Source organism: Astyanax mexicanus, chromosome 1 (assembly GCF_023375975.1).
Source record: "Astyanax mexicanus isolate ESR-SI-001 chromosome 1, AstMex3_surface, whole genome shotgun sequence".
Classification (NCBI taxonomy): Eukaryota; Metazoa; Chordata; class Actinopteri; order Characiformes; family Acestrorhamphidae; genus Astyanax; species Astyanax mexicanus.
In genome coordinates this window covers 42938264-42959377 of record NC_064408.1, presented here as the reverse complement: position 1 = coordinate 42959377, position 21114 = coordinate 42938264, and the positions used below count along the sequence as shown (strand labels likewise).

Here is a 21114-nt window from a genome sequence, read left to right as displayed (position 1 = left end):
CATTAATAAAGCCAGTGCCAGGAGTAATGGCGGCGCTCAGAGATGAAAACTAGCATTTTGGGATGTAAACAGAGGTTTTTAATAAGCTTCTTGTGCACTTTTTAAGTTATTATTGCCTTGTTTTAAATGTCAGAGCTTTCCAGATTCTAGCAAGTAGGTGTGAAGCTACTGGATACCTGTGTAAAAAGTAAAAAAGTAAAAAAAAATAAAATAAAAAAATAAAAAAAATTTAGCCCCGTGTCACCCAGTCTGAAAGGTGTTTGGACAAGCTGTTACAATTTCTGGATCTCAGAACGCTGTGGGAGAACGGACGTGTGCTATTCATCAAAGGTAAGTACTTTTTATCATGTTTTACTACATTAAAAGTCAGTTTTACACCAGAGTTCTCCTTTTACTTCAAAAATCAAGTAACGCTGCTTTATATACTTCATATTTCAGTTATTTTTAGGGCCCATTTTCATTTTTCTGTCATACACTTGTAAGTTTTACAGCAACAAACTTTTATAAACAAAAAAAAGAAGAACCACTTTGGGTTCCCCAAGGATCCTTTATTTTTTGTAAATGTCATGAGAAAGTTTATGATTAAAGTTTGAAGAGCCTTCAGGTAACAGAACACTTTTAGGAAGGGCTGCTGCATTATTTGAAGGTTCTTTAAATCATTAAAAGGCTTTTCACTGTGAGTTTAGGGATCAAAAGAAGTAATTTTTTTTATTGTAGTACTCAAAGGGTTTCTTTGTGGCAATTTTAAGGGTACATACATTAAGGTTCTAAAGCCTAATATTACCTAGAAAATCAAAAATTTCTTTCTTCATTTAATCCTGAAAAAAAGTTTGCTAATTCTGGAAAAACATGCAACCAAACGAAAGAGGAACTGGCTCTATTTCTGGAGGAATATTTGCATTAAGCTAATGTTTGTTTGATTAAATGCAAATGGGTTTAACCCTATTGAGATCTTAGAAAGAGATAGGTCAGATGTGTTTGGATTCTGATCACTTTCTCTGAAATGTATGATTGTATAGTTTTTTAGGTGGACCTGATCTGCTCTTAAGAGATTCCACATTTTACCTAAACAGTTGTGGAAAAATCTATTTTCTAAAGGAACTGAATTGTATGCCTTTTATTTTATTATATTATTATAGAACGAAATTTAATACAGAAGCATTATCGCCCACAGCTCTCAGAATTTTGGACTCCCAATAGATCAGTTAAAGATAATATATTAATATTTTGGTTTTTAGTTAGATTATTCTGTGTGTTGTGGATTTTGATATAAAATATAATGCTTGCTGATGTTTTTAGGTAATGCAGTCTATGAGTGTCTAATAATGTGCTGGTGATGTTTTCTACATCCAGCAGTTTAGATGTTCAAAAACTAATTAAAACTAATGCGGAAACAACTCTGGGTAATGTAGTTCTTACACACCTCTGTCCTTCCCATTCTGTAATCTCTCCTCATCTTCATCCCCTCCATCCTCAACTATAGAACAAACACACACACACACACAACACACACATCACACTTACAGACAAGTCTATTTACTGGTCATCTTAGCAATACTGTTGGGCAGTTATTTCCAGTCATATAAGACCAGGCTCTGATATCTATAAATATGTAGAGACCAAAATACTTGAAACTGGTCAAATGAGCAATTCAGAAATATATTTTATTAGGGTTGTGAATTTAACATGTATATATATATGTCTCAAAATGTATCAGAAAAATAATATTGTGTTAAAAACGTTATGCTGAATAATCGTTTTCTTAATGCCCTTTGATCCGGCACTACAGTTCACTATAAAGTGATTGAATCAAATGAAGGCTGGATTATACCTGACGCAGTATGAAAGCTGCAGCTGTTTGTGCGGCTAAAATTACATCAGAAACAGAAACAGCTGCACATGGTCAATCGTCGCGTTGCACCCCCGGAAATCTCTCTTACTATGCGGTGGAGGAGACGCACACACCAGACAAGACAATGGAAACTTTGAAAGAGAGGCTACGGGCAGAAATCAGGAAGTACAGTAACCTTAGATAAGGACCACAAGTAAACATAAACCAGTTATAAATTTGATTATTCTAGATGAATTAATCACTAGGGGTGTAACGATCTATTGTGACTCAATGCATCATTACACATCATGACATCGGGAACCAGTGGGTGTAATGAAAGGGCGGAGGACATGTTTTATAATTTTAGACTGAAGCCAATCACAAAACCGCTTTTTCATATCAATCACTTTTTTTTAGGAGAATTAATAGCCAGAGTCAGCTGTCCATCATTTTCTTTGTTGCAGCCTCCTACAATGGTTTGTTATGGATCAGCTGTTTCTCTTGGTTTGTGGGAGCTGGGGCTGAACCTGAAGAGCTTTTAGTTCGTGCCATGATCGTGGTGGGATGTCCCTGCTCGCCATGCCCACCCCGCCTGGTGCCTGCCACCTCCACGCAGCATTTATTGGAGCATACTTATACTTAATAATAACTTAATAATACACATATTTATATATGGAGAATATATAAAATTTGCAATTAGCATAGTTTTTACAGTTACTTTGTATTCAAAATGTGTTACAAACATTAGGAAAAAAATTTAATTGAATTAAATTGTAAAAGTGCATCAAAGTGCATCATTACAGCCCTATTGTTTACACTTCTGAACAAATAAATAATGTCCTATTTTCACATCTGCTTAAAATATCGAGAAGAAAACAAATCGTGAACTCAATACTGTGAATCAAATCATGTATTGTTACACCCCTATTAATTACAGCGCATGTGATAAATCGCATACATTTTTGAATCATCTGACAGCCTTATAATTTTATATCACTGATAAAATCTAATAAGACAACATAAATAGTTTGTAGTGTTTGGTAAATTGCATGTTGAGCATTAGGAGAACTGCCATCAACCACTGACTGTTATTCTCGTTTATGCTATTTTAATAAACTTTTTTTTTTTTATGACAAACAGAAAATAAATCATACTAAAAACTGTCATGAACCAAATTTAATATATAATGTATTCACAACATAATAATAAAATACACTTAAATAATGTCCAACACTATAAAATGTCAAACCAACCAAACAAACCAATTATAACACCAGATCTAAGGGTTACATATCAGCGTGGTCAGTATAGCATTAGAACATGTAATATTCGTTAGTTGTTGTTTGTGTGTGTGTGTGTGTGTGTGTGTGTGTTTGAGTGTGTGTGTGTGTGTGTGTTATCCTACCAGTGTGTAACTCTTTGACTAAGGAGGACATGGTGTTGGTGATGGAGTCAGCTGCCACTAGAAGATCATTACGCAGGTTTCTACGTGCTCCTGCAGCAGAGAGAGAGAGAGAGAGAGAGAGAGAGAGAGAGAGAGAGAGAGAGAGAGAGAGAGAGAGAGAGAGAGAGAGAGAATGAGAAAATGAGCGAGAGCAAGAAGTTAGGTTAAACATTAGCCTGTTACTGGAAATAGGGTGTTGTTTTACTAACAGTGTATACTATAAGTGAACCAAATGTTCATTCAGGAGCACTAGAAAATAGTTTAACTAGAGTTAAAACAGTCAACCCATAGGATTCACGTACACAGTACAATGTATGTTTTTATAAAAAAAAAATAGCCTGATAATCTGTTTCGTTATGTACTAAAAACTAATGTCTAAAACTTAAATCGAAGTAAGCAGGAAAATATATATTTACAGAGCCCATGTTTTCATAACAGTTCATAACAGTTTTTATTCAATTTACAGCCCAAAATCATATTTTTAGAATGCCTAAAATGCAGGAATGGATGTTTATTAACAAACGAAATGAACCTAAGTAAAAAAACATAAAAAATATTGGCTTTATACTGTCTGCAGTAAAATAAAAGTCAAGGAAAATGTACTTGTCACTAATATTTTCCAACTTATTTTTGTTGCCTCAAATGAATATTTTGACTGGCTTTCCTGTACTGAGCCTCATTTAGAAAACAGACTATGTGGCCTAAGCACCCCTTTTTCTGTGTGAGTAGATTGGTGGAGCTAAACGTTAGATGTACAGCTCTGTAAAAAAAAAGACTTCACTTCAGTTTCTGAGATTTTGCTATTTATAGGTACATGTTTAAGTAAAATAAACATTGTTGTTTTATTCTAAAAACTACAGAAAATATTTCTTCCACATTCCAAATAAATTTTTGTCATTTAGAGCATTTATTTGCAGAAAATGAGAAATGGCTGAATAAAAAAAAGATGCAGAGCTTTCAGACCTCAAATAAAGCAAAGAAAACAAGTTCATATTCATAAAGTTTTAAGAGTTCAGAAATCTATATTTGGTGGAATAACCCTGGATTTTAATCACAGTTTTCATGCATCTTCGCATGTTCTCCTCCACCAGTCTTACACACCGCTTTTGAATAACTTTATGGCACTCCAGTTCAGCTTGGTTTGATGGCTTGTGAACATCCATCATCCTCTTGATTATATTCCAGAGATTTTCCATTTGGTAAAATCAGAGAAACTCTGTATTTCTTTTCAGAGGTGTATATAAATGTGTGGGCTTTTTGTGGCTATTTCTGCTGCTTAGTTTGTCAATAAATACTGTATAAACTGCGGAAAGAATGTGCATTTTAACATTTTGACTGCTTAAACATTTTGTTTAAAGATAAAAATATGGGTTTTCCCTGAAATCTGTGTTTGAAAGTTTAGTTTTCCAACCCTCACCCTGAGCAAAAGCCTCCTGCACATCTCCACCCACTCCAGCCAGAGAGTCCTGGGGCATGTGGATGGGTGGGTAGCCAGTGTGCGTGGGGGTGGTGCCTGTAGAGCGGACGGGCATGGGGATTGGACGAGAGGACCTATGGCCTGGTGAGGTCTGAGGAGATCCTGCTGCTTGGGCCTGACAGGAAGAGATAAAAAAAAAATAATAATAAATAAAAAAATATATATATAAATATAAAATCAGCCACACACATTTTTATAAGAATTATAATAATGCATTCATGTGTTGTCATAATTGAAAGGCCAACATATGCTCACCCATGCCATCACAATCAATCCTTTACTTGTTTATTAGTGTTTATTCTACTGTTAGTGTTTTATACAGTAATAAAACAACTACTGCTCAGATTTTTTAGCAGATTTTACAGAACATCTGCTCAGTAGACTTTTGCCCATTGCTCACACACACACACACACACACACACACACACACACACACACACACACACACACACACACACACACACACAGTGAGGAAACTTACAGCCTGCCTCTGCTCCTCTTCCTGCGCCGGGCAGCAGAGGGGCGGAAGAGAAGAAAACAGTGAGAGAGGGAAAGACTGACAAACACAATCTAGCCTATGTTACTCTCAAACACGTGAGACTGAAAGAGGAAAAAAGAAGGGAGATTACGAGACATAAACGCACACAGCAACAGAGGAAAAGAGGAGCTGGGTTAAGACAGCTATTGCCCTCTAGTGTCTGTGTGTATGTGCAACATGGTGTTAAACATAAAGTACCATAATACTCTGTAAAGCATTAAGATGGCTTTTATCTGGGGTGCTGTTAACTTGCAGTTTATGAGGCTGGTAACTCTGATGAACCTATCCTGTGTAACAGAGGAAACTTCTGGTCTTCCTTTCCTGAGGCAGTCCTGATAAGGGCCAGTTTCATCATAATGTTTTTGGTGGTCTATGGGACTGCACTTGAGGATACTTTTAAAGTTCTTGAAATTTTTCAGTTTTCAGATTGACTGACCCTAAATTTCCTTCGGGATAAATAAAGTATCTATCTATCTATCTATCTATCTATCTATCTATCTATCTATCTATCTATCTATCTATCTATCTATCTATCTATCTATCTATCTATCTATCTATCTATCTATCTATCTATCTATCTATCTATCTATCTATCTATCTATCTATCTATCTATCTATCTATCTATCTATCTATCTATCTATCTATCTATCTATCTATCTATCTATCTATCTATCTATCTATCTATCTATCTATCTATCTATCTATCTATCTATCTATCTATCTATCTATCTATCTATCTATCTATCTATCTATCTATCTATCTATCTATCTATCTATCTATCTATCTATCTATCTATCTATCTATCTATCTATCTATCTATCTATCTATCTATCTATCTATCTATCTATCTATCTATCTATCTATCTATCTATCTATCTATCTATCTATCTATCTATCTATCTATCTATCTATCTATCTATCTATCTATCTATCTATCTATCTATCTATCTATCTATCTATCTATCTATCTATCTATCTATCTATCTATCTATCTATCTATCTATCTATCTATCTATCTATCTATCTATCTATCTATCTATCTATCTATCTATCTATCTATCTATCTATCTATCTATCTATCTATCTATCTATCTATCTATCTATCTATCTATCTATCTATCTATCTATCTATCTATCTATCTATCTATCTATCTATCTATCTATCTATCTATCTATCTATCTATCTATCTATCTATCTATCTATCTATCTATCTATCTATCTATCTATCTATCTATCTATCTATCTATCTATCTATCTATCTATCTATCTATCTATCTATCTATCTATCTATCTATCTATCTATCTATCTATCTATCTATCTATCTATCTATCTATCTATCTATCTATCTATCTATCTATCTATCTATCTATCTATCTATCTATCTATCTATCTATCTATCTATCTATCTATCTATCTATCTATCTATCTATCTATCTATCTATCTATCTATCTATCTATCTATCTATCTATCTATCTATCTATCTATCTATCTATCTATCTATCTATCTATCTATCTATCTATCTATCTATCTATCTATCTATCTATCTATCTATCTATCTATCTATCTATCTATCTATCTATCTATCTATCTATCTATCTATCTATCTATCTATCTATCTATCTATCTATCTATCTATCTATCTATCTATCTATCTATCTATCTATCTATCTATCTATCTATCTATCTATCTATCTATCTATCTATCTATCTATCTATCTATCTATCTATCTATCTATCTATCTATCTATCTATCTATCTATCTATCTATCTATCTATCTATCTATCTATCTATCTATCTATCTATCTATCTATCTATCTATCTATCTATCTATCTATCTATCTATCTATCTATCTATCTATCTATCTATCTTCATTTCATAAAGTATTTTCAGTTGAGTAGTTCTTGAGATAATATGGATAATTGTGTTTTTTTTTTTATTGTATTTCTGTGGAAATTAGACAAACTGTGTAAATGTTACAGTAAATGTGTCAGTATTTGGTGCACCTCAAAGTAGTTGAATAATTTACTAATTAAAGAGAGGGTGTCTAGATATTTTTAAAATATATAAAATGCACGTGTGAAACACTGAATTACTGAGCAGATTTAATTCAATACTGATGCTGAACACTTAAAGTTCGCTCTGTTTTATACAGAAAGTTACTTGTAAGAGAAGAAGTGTTTGTGTGTGTGTGTGAGCGCGTGTGTGTGTGTACCTTCAGTAGTTTCATCAGTCCCTCTAGCTGCACCATGAGCTCCCTCCGGCTCTCCTGCAGAGCTGACATCCTCTGCTCCAACTCATCCTTCCTCTGCCTACACACACACACACACACACACACTCATTACAATCAATTATCACTGACTGCATTACCCCTGGCTGTGGCAGGCCTGGCGTCAAGGGACGGCACAGGTGAGAACAGAGAGTCACTGCTTCCCCCAAACCCTCAGTCATCACAGCCAGGTCTTCCTTACACTCAACTGCTTAAAACACAAAGCTTTCTATGGAAATGGAAATTAAAATACTTTAATTACAATACAGATTCATATACGTATATGTAAGATTTTATCATTACACACATAACAGATGAAAACTGATTGATGAAAGTCAAGTGAGTGACCAAATGTTTACATGAATTCTAGGGAAGGAAACTGATGAATATTGTTGATGTATGTGAAGCATTGTCAGCTCAGTTACTGCGAGTTAAGGCCTCTGCTGGGGGGCTCTGTTGATGCCTGGGGCTTGAGTAAAGTGTGTGTCCGGTAAAAGAGTCACCTGAGCAGCCGAAGTTCAGCCAGCAGGGTGGGGTTCTGCTGGGCCTTCTCTGGGGTGGGCTGACAGGCCTGCTCATGTTCTAAACGCAAACGCTGGATCTCCTGTAAAATCTCCCTATACAGAGAGAGACAGAGAGGGGGAGAGAAAGAAAGAAAGAAAGAGAGAGAGAATAAAAAAAAAATACTAAATGGTTAAAAGTCATTCTGAAGCATTTCTATTGGTCCGGAAATCATAAAATATTAACACAATGTAAAGAACAGACAAAAAATACAACACAACAGTGACAATATACACTACTGTTCAGAAAGATTAGTTAGACCCAGTATATTTTTTAATTTTTTACATACAGAAAATGTACTTAATGTGTTTAACATTTTAAGCACAATGGAAAAAGTTATCAAACAATGATTTCACACTTACTTACCACACATCGTACTTTAAATTCTATACATACACATGTATGTTCCATCCATGCAGAGAGACTTTTGTTTGTTTTTACCTGTTTTTGTGTTCCAGTTCTGCTATTAGCTGCCGTTGCTGCTTGTTAACATCAAAGTTGAGCTGCTGAGATCTCTGCAGAAACAGAGCAGATCAGACAGTGAGCAATCTGGCAATTCAGTTACCATACATTTAAAAATAAATATGATGGGAATTATATATATTAAATAATGTACAGTGGCATAAAAAAGTATTTGTCCCCTTACAGATTCTTTTGTTTTCACATTTTTCATACTTACATTTTTCAGAGGATCAAACAAACTTTAATATCAGACAAATATAAAAAGCACTTTTTGAATAATGATTTCATTTATTAAGTGAAAAGAAAATATCCAAACCGAGCCACAACCAAGGCTGATTTCTGCCAGACCTGTAGAATCAAGAAATGACTTCAGTAGAACCTGATTGACAACGTTAAGCAGATAAAAGATCTCAAAAACAACACATTATGAAGAAATTTAAAAACAGATGAGAAAAGAATACAAAGTCATTTCTAAGACTTTGGGACTCCAGCGAACCACAGTGAGAGCTATCATTCACAAATGGAGAAAACCAGGTGAACCTTCCCAGGAGTGACTGGCTGACCGAAATGATTCCAAAAGGGCATGGACAGCTCATCCAGGAGGTCACAAAAGAACCCAGAACAACATTTAAAGTACTGCAGGTCTCACATGCATCAGTTCACTGTTGATGATTTAATAATAAGAAAGAGAAATGCTGGAAAACCCAGCATTAAATTAAAACAATTCTGTAAAGAAGAATGGATCAAAATTCCTCCACAGAGATGTGAAAGACTCATTGTCGGCTATCAGTAAAGCTTGATTGCGGTTGTTGCCGCCAAGGGTGGCACAACCAAGATATTAAGAGGCAAAAAAAAATAAAAAATCACACAGGGCTAGTCTGGTTTGCTTAGATTTATTTTCTTTACATTTTTTTATATTTACTCAGGTTATCTTTGTCTGATTTGAAAAATCTGTTTGATAATCTGAAAAATATCAGTATGACAAAAAACAAAAACAAAAGAAATTTCAAGGGGGAAAATATGTTTTTTTTTAAACACCACTGTATAAATTCACACAAAGTACAATCACATTAGCACAGTCAACCTATTCAATAGCTATAATAATACATACAAACATAACAGCTCAACTTTAACTGCATTAAAATATACAAGCATAACTATAATAGCATCACTGTAACTGTATAAATACATACAAACTTCTGTACTGATAGAATGTCAGAAATAAGAACACACATAACTTACAAACATAATCATTATTATGTATTTTAGGTCATTTATATTTTAGAAAATATAAATGACCTTTATATTTTAAGGGAAAACACTGCACTCCTCTACAAGACACTCTCCCATCACAACACGGCAGACTGTGGCGCAGCAGTGGCGTTTCTTTATTTACTTTATGAGTAATCTAGGAAAGAGTGAGTGTGCGCATGAATGTTGTTTATGGCTGTTTGTTGGATGAAGAACGACACTGTGTCTGGTTGAGAGTCTGTGTAAATAGGAGACAATCAGAGTGTGTCATTGTGTCATTGTAATAAAGAGGTGTTACATATCATATTTATGAGATCATATTTAATAGATTACGGCTGATAAACAACACCTCAGTCAGTTTGCAACGAGTAAATAAAGAATTCAGCTTTCCTGCAGTAAATACTAGAATTTACTGGTATTTAACTGAATCCATTCGTTCTTCTACTAGTGAAATGGCCCTTGTGCCACTGGTTGCAAACCCAAAAGCATGATCCTTCCACCCCCATACTTAACAGTTGGAGAGGTGTTCTTTTTTTAATGAAACTTCACCTTTGAACTTTTGCTTCTTATGGCCCAATCTTTCTATTTAAACTCTATTAGCCCATCAGGCTTGCTTAACAAAATGTCTAAAGCTAATGTTGTGATGAACGCATAGGAAACTCATATTTATGCTGGTGTCACTGCACAGTACAACAGTAGTGCACCACCAATTTTGGGTCTACTAAACAGAGGTTTACATTCATATTATATGTGTGTGACTCACAGGTGCATTGCTGGGTTCTGTCGCTAACCGAGATGTATATCGTGCAATAAGTCTGTGTTCCTCATCCGTTCGACTGGGACTGTCCAGAGCACTGAAAACACAAAAATGCAAATAAGCTGTTATCATAAATATCCTTGTTCAAAAATATATTACAAACATGCACCACTGTTCAAACATTTGGAATCATTTGATTTATCTTTCATAATTATTTGCTTTATATATATATATAATAAATAAATTATATCTGTAAGGTGGATCAGTCATCGTGGGGGTTTCTAGAATCAGAGGTTTAGTGGTGCTGAGCAACCATGGACTGAAAATAAAATTGATTAGAGTGCCAAGCAGGATATAAGAAGAAATAGACTTTATATATATATATATATATATATATATATATATATATATATATATACACTATATATATATATATATATATATATATATATATATATACACAGTTGCAAGAAAAAGTATGTGAACCCTTTGGGATGACCTGGATTTCTGCAGAAATTGGTCATTAAATGTGTTCTGATCTTCATCTACGTCACAACAACAGACAAACACAGTCTGCTTAAATTAATACCACACAAAAAATGATATGTTTGCATGATTGTATTGACATTCACAGTGAGGGGGGAAAGTATGTGAACCCCTAGGCTAATGAATTTTTCTAAGAGCTAATTGGAGTCAGAATGTGATGAGATTGGATGTGTTAGTTAAAGCTGCCCAACAATGCAAGTTAACAATTCTTGAAGGTAGGTCTTCTGAGAGCTCTTTTGTGTGAGGCATGATTCACACCAAGCAATGCTTCTTTAGAACAGCAAACTCAAAACGGCTTTGTTATTTATAGGGCAGGGCAGCTTTAACCATCCCATTCAATCTCATCACATCCTGGCTCCAATTAGCTCTAAGAAAAGTCATTAGCCTAAGGGTTCACATACTTTTTCCCCCCTCACTGTGAATGTTTAATAAAACCATAAAAACATATATATTTTTGTGTGGTATTAGTTTAAGCAGACTGTGTTTGTCTATTGTTGTGACTAAGATGAAGATCAGAACACATTTAATGACCAATTTATGCAGAAATCCAAGTAATCCCACATGGTTCATATACTTTTTCTTGCAACTGTATACATATGAAGGTGTGTTACTTTTATCTTAAACATCTTTTCAGCAGATATGAAGATAAAACTGAAGGCACATTTTTACAGATTTTCATCAAAAATTTCTCAAACATTAGCTGTGGGAGCATTATCGGACGCACATTCAGAAAGTATTAGTCTAGCAAGCAGGCTTTAATATAAACACACAGACTGTCCAATGGCAGTAGAGCTAGCCTCTCTCACACTAGTTTAAACATAGAACAGTGTCTTCAGCCTGCAGAATTAGCTTGCTAAATAAGAAGAGCGTTAAACAATAAAAGCATAAAGAGCGCAGTTTGATGCTGTTAGCATGTGTGCGTGAGCGCTTAATAACTGCTTAGCAGCCCAAAGAGAAAGTAACAGCAAAACAGGACTTTTGCTTCCACTTTAGGGGTACTGGCAGGACCCTAAGGCATCTGTTAGCTGACAGAACTGGCAGTTAGTGTTCTCCTTCAAGCGTGTTGAGTTCAAGAACAATAGAACATAATGTGTAGCCTTATTCTCACAGTGCTGGTGATATTTGTAAGTGAAAATCACCTATTCTGTAGGAACTGGAAACAAGTAAAGTGGAAAAATGGGATGATAATGAGATGAATAAGAAGAAAAAGAATAGTCTCATATGATTCTACCACAGATTAGTCTTATATAACTTAAAAACCCTGATTCCAAACTTTGGAACAGTTGCACATGCCAAATATAATGTATTCTCTCTCATTCTCTCTCTCTCTCATTCTCTCTCTCTCTCATTCTCTCTCTCTCATTCTCTCTCTCTCTCATTCTCTCTCTCATTCTCTCTCTCATTCTCTCACTCATTCTCTCACTCATTCTCTCTCTCATTCTCTCTCAGGGTAGAAACACACTTGCTGTTTGTCACGTAAACAACTGGCTGTGTTGTGAATGTGACTGAGAACATACTAGCCTATGTGCAACGTGTGTAACTGGAGGCTTCCACTAGAGGGCAGAATGTAGAAAGTGCTTCAGTATTTACACAATGTAAACATGGCAAAGGGCTTCCGGATTTGAAAGATGCAAACATGCTACAACGGTTACACTGCCCCTAGTGTTTATTGCACATTGCATACGGATTGCGTTTTTTTTGAAGGATGTGCACGACCTACGCTCCAAACAGACAGGCAGGATACACGAAGCAGCTATGATGCGTATGCAAACACGTAGTTAACAGCAGGTATATCTCTACCTTTAGGGCGTTTTCACACCTGTAGTTGGTTTCTATGGTCCAAATCAGTTGCACTAATTTACTTGAAGCGCTTTCTCTATCTGTGTGGTTTGGTTTCACGCAGGCACAAAGTTAAACGCACCACAATTAAACGCACCAAAATGCGCGCCAATAAACCATGCAAGCACACTGTCTCCTCTGATTGGTCAGAGCTGTCCGGTGCCCGTGCAAGAAAGTAAATATAGCGAGTAGATTCTGTGTTCCAACATATATCTGTGCTTTAACACAGAAAGCTGAAATGCTGCCCTTTCAAACAAAGGGTTTTCAATAAGACGTTCAGCGCAGCTGCCAGTAGTGAACGCAGCACAGACCTTGCATGTAAACAGCATGGAACAGAGACACAGTTTGTCCAAAGCTGTGGTAATTAGTGTTATCTGGCTAATATATCAAACTGCACCTTATCAGTAGTTTAGCCTAAATAAAAGGAGTATATTTAATAACTGGGTTAGACTGAGACCGCAATCACCACAATCACCACAATCGGATCAAACCGAGAACACCTCCACTAGCAGGTCTCAGTCCATTTTTTTTTTTTTTTTTATCCGAACCAGTGTAATTACTGTTTCTACTCCTGCTCAAACAAACCGCACGAAAGTTACAAACGAACCAAAGTCCATTTTAACCAAACCAAACAGTGCTGGTGTGAAAACACCCTACACACACACATACACACACACATACACACACACACACACACACACACACTCTCACACACACACTCTCACACACACACACACACTCACACACACACACACACACTCACACACACACACACACACTCACACTCACTCACACACACACACTCACACACACACACTCACACACACACACACACTCGCTCTCACCGTGGGCTGGTTTGTAGTTTGTTCACATATGCTGCAATCAATGCGTGTTCCTCATTCATACGCTGAGCAGCAGCTATACCCTGTACTCTACATGCGCACACACAAACAAACACACACACACACAAATAAGTGTACACACAAGACACCCACATATAAAAACACCACAGACAGAAATATGGATAAAACACAGAAACACACATGCACAACAAAAACATAGAAAAGAACAAATGAATGAGTGTGTGAAATGATGAATGAGGGAGTTTATGCCTAACAATGCAGTGTTGTGTGTGTGTGTGTGTGTGTGTTTTCTCCCTTATTATGTTGAAAGGAAGAAAACACTCCAGTCTATTTTTGTATGGATTTCCTTTCCATCTCACAGAGTGATCAATAGAACTCCCTTCCCTTCTCACACACACACACACACACACACACACACACACACACACACACTTATTACCATACTTTAGCAGCAACATTAGACCATCGCACACTTATCACAATTTTAGTATAATTAGGTCATTATCATTTTAGACAAACACATTGAGCTCCTTCATCTTCAGCCTGTGTTGCTCTGTAGAATGAGCTAATACACACAAACTGACAATCTTCGCACATTACAAGCAATATAATGCAAATTTATATAAAAGAAAAAAAACTTGATGTATACAGATATAAATGTAATTTGATGTACCTAAGCAAACTGTCTAAAACCTTTTGTCTGAGCATGTATGCATATTTGCTCATAAAACACAATATAAATATGTAGTGCACAGTATAAAGTGCAATTAAAAGCATAGCCAATGCATTGTTTTACAGGGCCCATATCTTATATGTCTTCTCTATCCAGTTTTAATGTTTGTGCTGTTTTATGTTCTGAAAAGCACAAAAATAATTTATATACAGCTCTGAAAAAAATAAGACAAGACACTTCAGTTTCTGAATCATTTTGTCTTGGGTAAAATGAACATTGCTGTTTTTATTCTATAAACTACGGACAACATTTCTCCCAAATTCCAAATAGAAATACTGTAATTTAGAGCTTTTATTTGCAGAAAAGATGCAGAGCTTTTAGACCTCAAATTATGCAAAAAAACTAAACAAATTCATATTCATAAAGTTTAAGGACTTCAGAAATCAATATTTGGTGGAATAACCCTGTTTTTTATCACAGTTTACATGCATCCTGGCATGTTCTCCTCCACCAGTCTTACACACTGCTTTTGGATACTTTGTGCCACTACTGGTGCAAAAATTCAAGCAGTTCAGCTTGGTTTGATGGCTTGTGATCATCCTTCTTCCTCTTGATTATATTCCAGAGTTTTTTAATTTGGTAAAATCAAAAAGACTCATGATTTTTAAGTGGTCTCTTATTTTTTTCCAGAGCTGTATATGGGAAACGGTGGCAGACTGAATAAGTGGAATTATTTAATTAAATGTTTGCCACATCAGAGAACCACTCAATTTTAAACACAATGTTTTTGTAATTTTGTTTTCAAAATGTAAAGTCTCAATTGTGCACTGTACATTTGTAAATGTTAGTAGTGTAAAAAATTTAATGTTCTGCTAATTTGTGTCCATTATTGAAGATGGTGCTAAACTGAACTCAATTTGATTCCCTCTCTCTCTCTCTCTCTCTCTCACTCTCTTTTTCTCTCTTTGTTTCGTTTGATAAATGTGTATATTAAAAACGATGGGGTCCTAAAAACTAGGGGAAAAACTAGAAGAATAAAAATACATAGTTTTTTGTTTGTAAAAAAAAAAAAAAAAAATGAAAGGGCTATCAAACGTTTTTGATCTTTTGAAGTTTTAAGAATAACCTATGTTTAGTTCTATATTTCTTCTGGATGGCCTGAACCAGTCACTGCTTGGATCTGTTTTAATCCAGCAGCAGCTGATTTCATTCTACTGCAGATTATACTGAGTATAAGAAAATCACTAAGGTTTCTAGTATGTTTGTCATTATTGTAATATTCTTATTTCTTCTGAGAAAATGAACTCATACTTTAGATATTACAGGACTTTTGCATAGAGCCATACATGCAGTCTTTGTGTTCTGTATCTAATGTGTCGACATTAATCATTAACTAGGGCTTGAGTGTAATGATACGGGTTGAATGTCCTGCCTTCCTTCTTATTCAGCGCTCCTCAGAGTCTTCATACACCATCGTAAAGAACTTAAACTCTAAATAAATGTGCACACACACACACCCGCACAAACACACACACACACACAGGCTCGGGGTCAACAAGTTCAGTCAGCAGGTGCACTGACCTCTTCATAGGGGTGTGTCCTGCAGCAGGGGGAGGGGCTGAGTCGTTCATGCTTTTTGGAGCAGGACGGGGCGGACTGAAAGAAAAGAGAAAGAACACACACATGAATACATACAGTCAGATATGCTAAAATATCATCTTACACAGACTTAAATAATCATAATTATATTTGAAACATTTGAAAAATCATTCAAATGATTTTAGTCTCTCACAGACATAAACACATTCGATCAGACACACAGTCACACTCACACAGGGAACCAAGCCCAGAGAAAGCTAATCACTCATGTAGAACTAATCAATAAAACAAACACAAAGTTAAGAGACTGAGAAAGCGAGAGAGCGAGAGAGAGAGAGAGAGAGAGAGAGAGAAAGAGAAAAGGAATGTAGAAAATGAAAGAGAAAATGATACCAAGTGCTGCTGATCTGGCTTCTTCTCTTAAAGCGAAAGAAAAAGATAAACAGATCTCTCTTTTTTCCCTCTCTCTCTTTCTCTGTCTGTGTGTGTGAGTGAGTGAGTGAGTGAGTGTGTGTCCCGTGCTCTACTGAAGGGGCATCACACTGACTACATCACTGTCTCCACGGAGACACAGGGGTCATGTGAGTGAAGTGTCCAATGGGAATTGTCTCACTGTCCTGACAGCACTGTCCTTGAACACCGCAGAGACAGACAGAGACAGAGCGAGAGGAAAAAAAACGCACTAGAGAAAAAAGTACACTATACAGACAAAAGAATGGAGACACTTGCTAACTTACTGTTTCTTTTAAAATCAGGCGAATTAAAAAAAGAGTTTATCCTGATTTGTTGGAGTAACTTTCTCTACTGTTCAAGGAAGGATCTCTACTAGATTTTGGAGCATCTACTAGATTTAAGAGCAGCTGATTGGTTGAATGATCATAAACCCACCTTATTCCCAACTTCACAACTCATCCTAAAAGTATACTGGATGTAGTACCATCATTACAGAGACCACAGCTTTTCCACTGCTTTATACCCCTCTAGTCTACACAAGTTCATGTTTATCTGCTACAGTGAGTCTTATTTTATTGTTTCTTTTTTTTTTTTTTTTACAGGGTCTAGTCAAGCTGTATGTATGCATTTTCACATCTGTGTCAGCTATGAGTGCAACATAAAGCAGTTAATTAAGCAATAATACAGTCAAGGTTCGTACTATAACTTATAATATTGACACTGCTGTGCTTTGATCGTAGGAACAAGGCCACAGACTTTGAGGATATTATGGCGATTATATGCAAGTTCCATATTCTCATCCTCTTTAATTCAAAATCTTTCAATAAACAGCGATAATGGAACTGCCATATACATATATATATATATATATATATATATATATATATATATATATATATATATATATATATATATATATCAAGCCCCCCTCTACAGCTAATATGACCATTACTTTCCCTATTACATCAATTAAACTATTTCTTGTGCAATATATCTTGAATAGTTATAAATTGCATAAATTGTTAGTGTTTCTAAAAAGTTCTTAGAACAACTTAATATAAAATGGGACCAAACACACATACAGACACACACTTACACGATGTTGGACAGGTCGAGGGGTCTTTCTGGGTTTTCAGGATACATAGGGTGGGGGGGTTCCCGGCTCGGAACGCAACCCAATGACTTACTAATAGCACGGCCGAACTTCTTAGCAGGAGATTTCTGCAACACACATATACACACATATACATATATTTATAAGGACTATATTCACAAATTAAACAACATTATGAGCATATCCTTGTTTCTACACCTATTATCCATTTTTTTTTCAGCTCTGAGCATACAGGAGCTATGTGTAGTTTGATAATTACAATCTGTCATCCTTCTGTTTCTCTGTATAAACTTATCATTCTCCTTTCATCACTGCTGAAACTCGGACACTATACTGAGCAGTGTTTTGTGGGCAGCGTCCTGTGGACAGGGTTTGGTGGGTAGCATCTTGTAAGAAGCATGCTGTGGGCAGATGAAGGACTACAGGTTGACCAACACAAATTGTTCAGTAACAGAATAGCAGGGAGATCTACAAGGTGGAGTTAGGTAAACGTTAGGAAAAAGTGTCTAATAGAGTGGAGGACAGTGAGTGGACACAGTGTTTAAAAACTCCAGCAGCACTGCTGTGTCTGATCTATTCATAGCAGCACAACACACACTACTAACACACCACCAGCATGCCAATGTCACTGCAGTGCTGCGAATGACCACCATCCAAATAAAAGCTGCTCTGTGGTCACACTGCGGGTTCCTGACCACTGAGGAACAGGGTGATTTTTTTTAGTAAAAACAAGTTAGCGTGTCTGAGCTGTCTGAGACTTCAGCTCAGTACTGTAGTGAAGAGGAGAGTGAGAGTGTAATAAAGGACACAGAGTGAATGTCCCTGCAGGACCTCCACTGATTAGTGATGACTGGGTTCCTGAAGCTCACCCAGGACGAGTGCTCCTTCATCTGGTGCTGGTTGCTGTGGTTACCGCTGGCATGGCCGCGCCAGAAGCAGTTCTGGCAGAGCTGATAGCTGAAGCACTGCTGGCATCGATACCGAAACCCAACCATGCTTTCACTGCGACAGTACGAACAACTCACAGGATGGACGACTGAGGAGGGGAGAGAGAGAGAGAGAGAGAGAGAGACACAGAGAGACAGAAAGAGAGAGACAGATTTGGAATCAAACATACAGACCGAACTTTATTAATTCTCAAGGAACTTACAAACTTACAGTATAAATACATACAAAACTGTGCAAACATTTTAGGCTCCAAAGCAAATGACACTAATCCGTTTATCTCAGAAATATGAGTGTTTTCACCTGAAAAAGCACCACATATGATTTAAACAGATGCAAATAAACATACATACAGTAAAACGCAACAAGGATTTCTCATTTTTAACTAAGTATGTTATATCCTGTGAGCCGAGCTGAAGAATAAAGTGTAGTTCCAGATTTCTCCTGGATGCCCTCAGCCAGCATGTGTATATGTTCAGTTACGTCAGCAGCTCACCTGATTTACCACATTTACTCAGTGTTAGATAGCTAAACAGTAATATTAATAGTAGATAAATTACAGTTTAAAGTGTGTAATGCAGCCATGTGACACTATAGTAACACATAATACATTATTATGGTTGTCATCACTGACTACATGAAATGAATTTATTTTATGTTTCTGCTAAAATGGACAGTAAAACAATAATTGATCACTAAAATAAAAAAGTGTATATGCATGTTACCATTCTCTACGTTTGCGATGCGATGCATGAGGGGCAGCCAGACGAGACACTGAGGAGGAGAGTCGTCCATGATCGTGTCCAGGAACATATTCAACATCACTTTCTTCTGTTTTAGACACACATGAAGAACAGACCTTTGTTCAACATCACCTTCTTACATAAAAAGTCACATTTCATCATTTATTGTGTTTTGATGTAATGCAGGAAAAGAGGACATTATTTATTTCTCTCCTGATAAATTACATCACAGAACACTATTCTGCGGGTCTCATTGGCAGTATTCAGTACCGGTACTTAAAGAACCTTGACCAGAGCAGAATTATGATCCATATCACACATTTTCAAAATTATGTTACATTGTGACCAAAAAGCCTGGTCCACTACATAATCTTCATATTGCTAACATTAGCTAACCTTCCAACAGTGATGGCATAGTTACTTTGAAAAAATAATCTGATTACTGATTACCCCTTTTAAAAGTAACTTACTAAAGCCCTATTAGAGCTTAGATTCTCTGCCGAACCCGACCTGACCCGAGGCCCGACCCGAAATCGGGTCGGTTCGGGTCGAGATTTCCCACCACATTCCTCAGGCTGGGTCGGGTCGGGCTCCAGAAAATAGTCTGAGATGTAGGCATCTGTTTTTTAATTAATATTTATTTTTAATAAAGCTCTGGTGTGATAATCACAATGTTGCTAAGTAACCAATTATTATTGTTAACGAAAACGAACCAAATAACAAAAACTGAAAGTGAAACTAAACTAATTTATTTAGAAGCGCTGTTTTCACTCCCGCAGTTGTACAGCGGGGGGTGTTGTGCCGATTCTGTCCGCGAAGCGGGAGTCGGATTTAGCAGGGAGTTGGATTCAGCATAAGCGCGGCGGCACCTCGCAGTCCGCGGTGTTAGTTGAAAACGCTCGCGCTAGCCGCAAAATACGACAGAAAACACTGAGGGAGCTGTAGAATTATGTATGGGACTAGACTATGAGCACGAGGAGATAAAAGAGAACCTTTACCTGTGAGTAGCTCACACCAGAACACGCAAATCTCTCTCTCTCTTTGTGTGTGTCTCTCTCTCTCTGTGTCTCTCTCTCTGTGTGTGTCTCTCTCTGTGTGTGTCTCTCTCTGTGTGTGTCTCTCTCTCTCTCTCACGTGAACTCCTTCGTGTTTGACTTGCAGCACTGTGTGTAGCTGTTCTTAAAAATCATTTAATTAAATAATAGTTCTATGCTTGTATGTTACAGTGTTAATTAACATAATTCTAATCATATTTCGCTCATTTAAACAGCCCGAAAACAGACAGTTTATGGTTCGGGTTGGGTCGGGCTCGGGCAGAACGTGCACGGGCTCGGGCTGGGTCGGGTGGGACTTTTTGGGCCGATCTAAGCTCTAAGCCCTATCCGGACAGGAGTAGTTTTTCAGTCTGTGAAAAATATTTCACACTTCTACTCAGTGATAAAACTCTTGCATCTGGATTGCAATAAAAAAAAAGAGTTTTTTGGCTTTCTCGGTCACGTGAAATTGCGATCAGTAGTTCCTCCATTTCCACTCGCTGTTGTGTTTAAGCAGATCTCCGTGAAAACACGTGGAAAATGTAATTACAGTGCAGGGCAGTGATCAAATAGCTATTTCATTTAATACGCGAGGAGACGAAACTCAGAGATGTGGATCCAGACGGGAATCACAGAGGGGACCACAGAGGGTTTAAGATACTTTTAAGTTACCTTTAAGTTACCGCTGCCTCAATATAAGTTTTGCCAAA

The 21114-nt window shown here is 36.5% G+C and overlaps 1 protein-coding gene across 8 annotated transcripts in view; it reads right to left on the bottom strand.

Moving 5' to 3' along the window:
• dtnba (dystrobrevin, beta a) overlaps positions 1 to 21114 on the bottom strand; it is a 66602-nt gene that overhangs the window by 9214 nt on the left and 36274 nt on the right. For 3 of the 8 annotated variants that reach the window (XM_022683171.2, XM_049467068.1, XM_049467067.1), the window contains 13 exons: positions 19353 to 19458; positions 18552 to 18718; positions 17665 to 17789; positions 16098 to 16172; positions 13826 to 13912; positions 10602 to 10692; positions 8567 to 8640; positions 8068 to 8181; positions 7511 to 7607; positions 5234 to 5254; positions 4693 to 4867; positions 3237 to 3326; positions 1424 to 1477 (listed from right to left, as the gene is read on the bottom strand). In XM_022683171.2, coding sequence (XP_022538892.2) covers positions 1424 to 1477; positions 3237 to 3326; positions 4693 to 4867; positions 5234 to 5254; positions 7511 to 7607; positions 8068 to 8181; positions 8567 to 8640; positions 10602 to 10692; positions 13826 to 13912; positions 16098 to 16172; positions 17665 to 17789; positions 18552 to 18718; positions 19353 to 19458 — 1276 coding nt within the window. Of the gene's footprint in view, positions 1 to 1423; positions 1478 to 3236; positions 3327 to 4692; positions 4868 to 5233; positions 5255 to 7510; positions 7608 to 8067; positions 8182 to 8566; positions 8641 to 9464; positions 10077 to 10601; positions 10693 to 13825; positions 13913 to 16097; positions 16173 to 17664; positions 17790 to 18551; positions 18719 to 19352; positions 19459 to 21114 lie in introns of those variants that run through there. The other 5 variants (XM_049467057.1, XM_049467061.1, XM_049467055.1 and 2 more) reach the window with 5 other exon arrangements.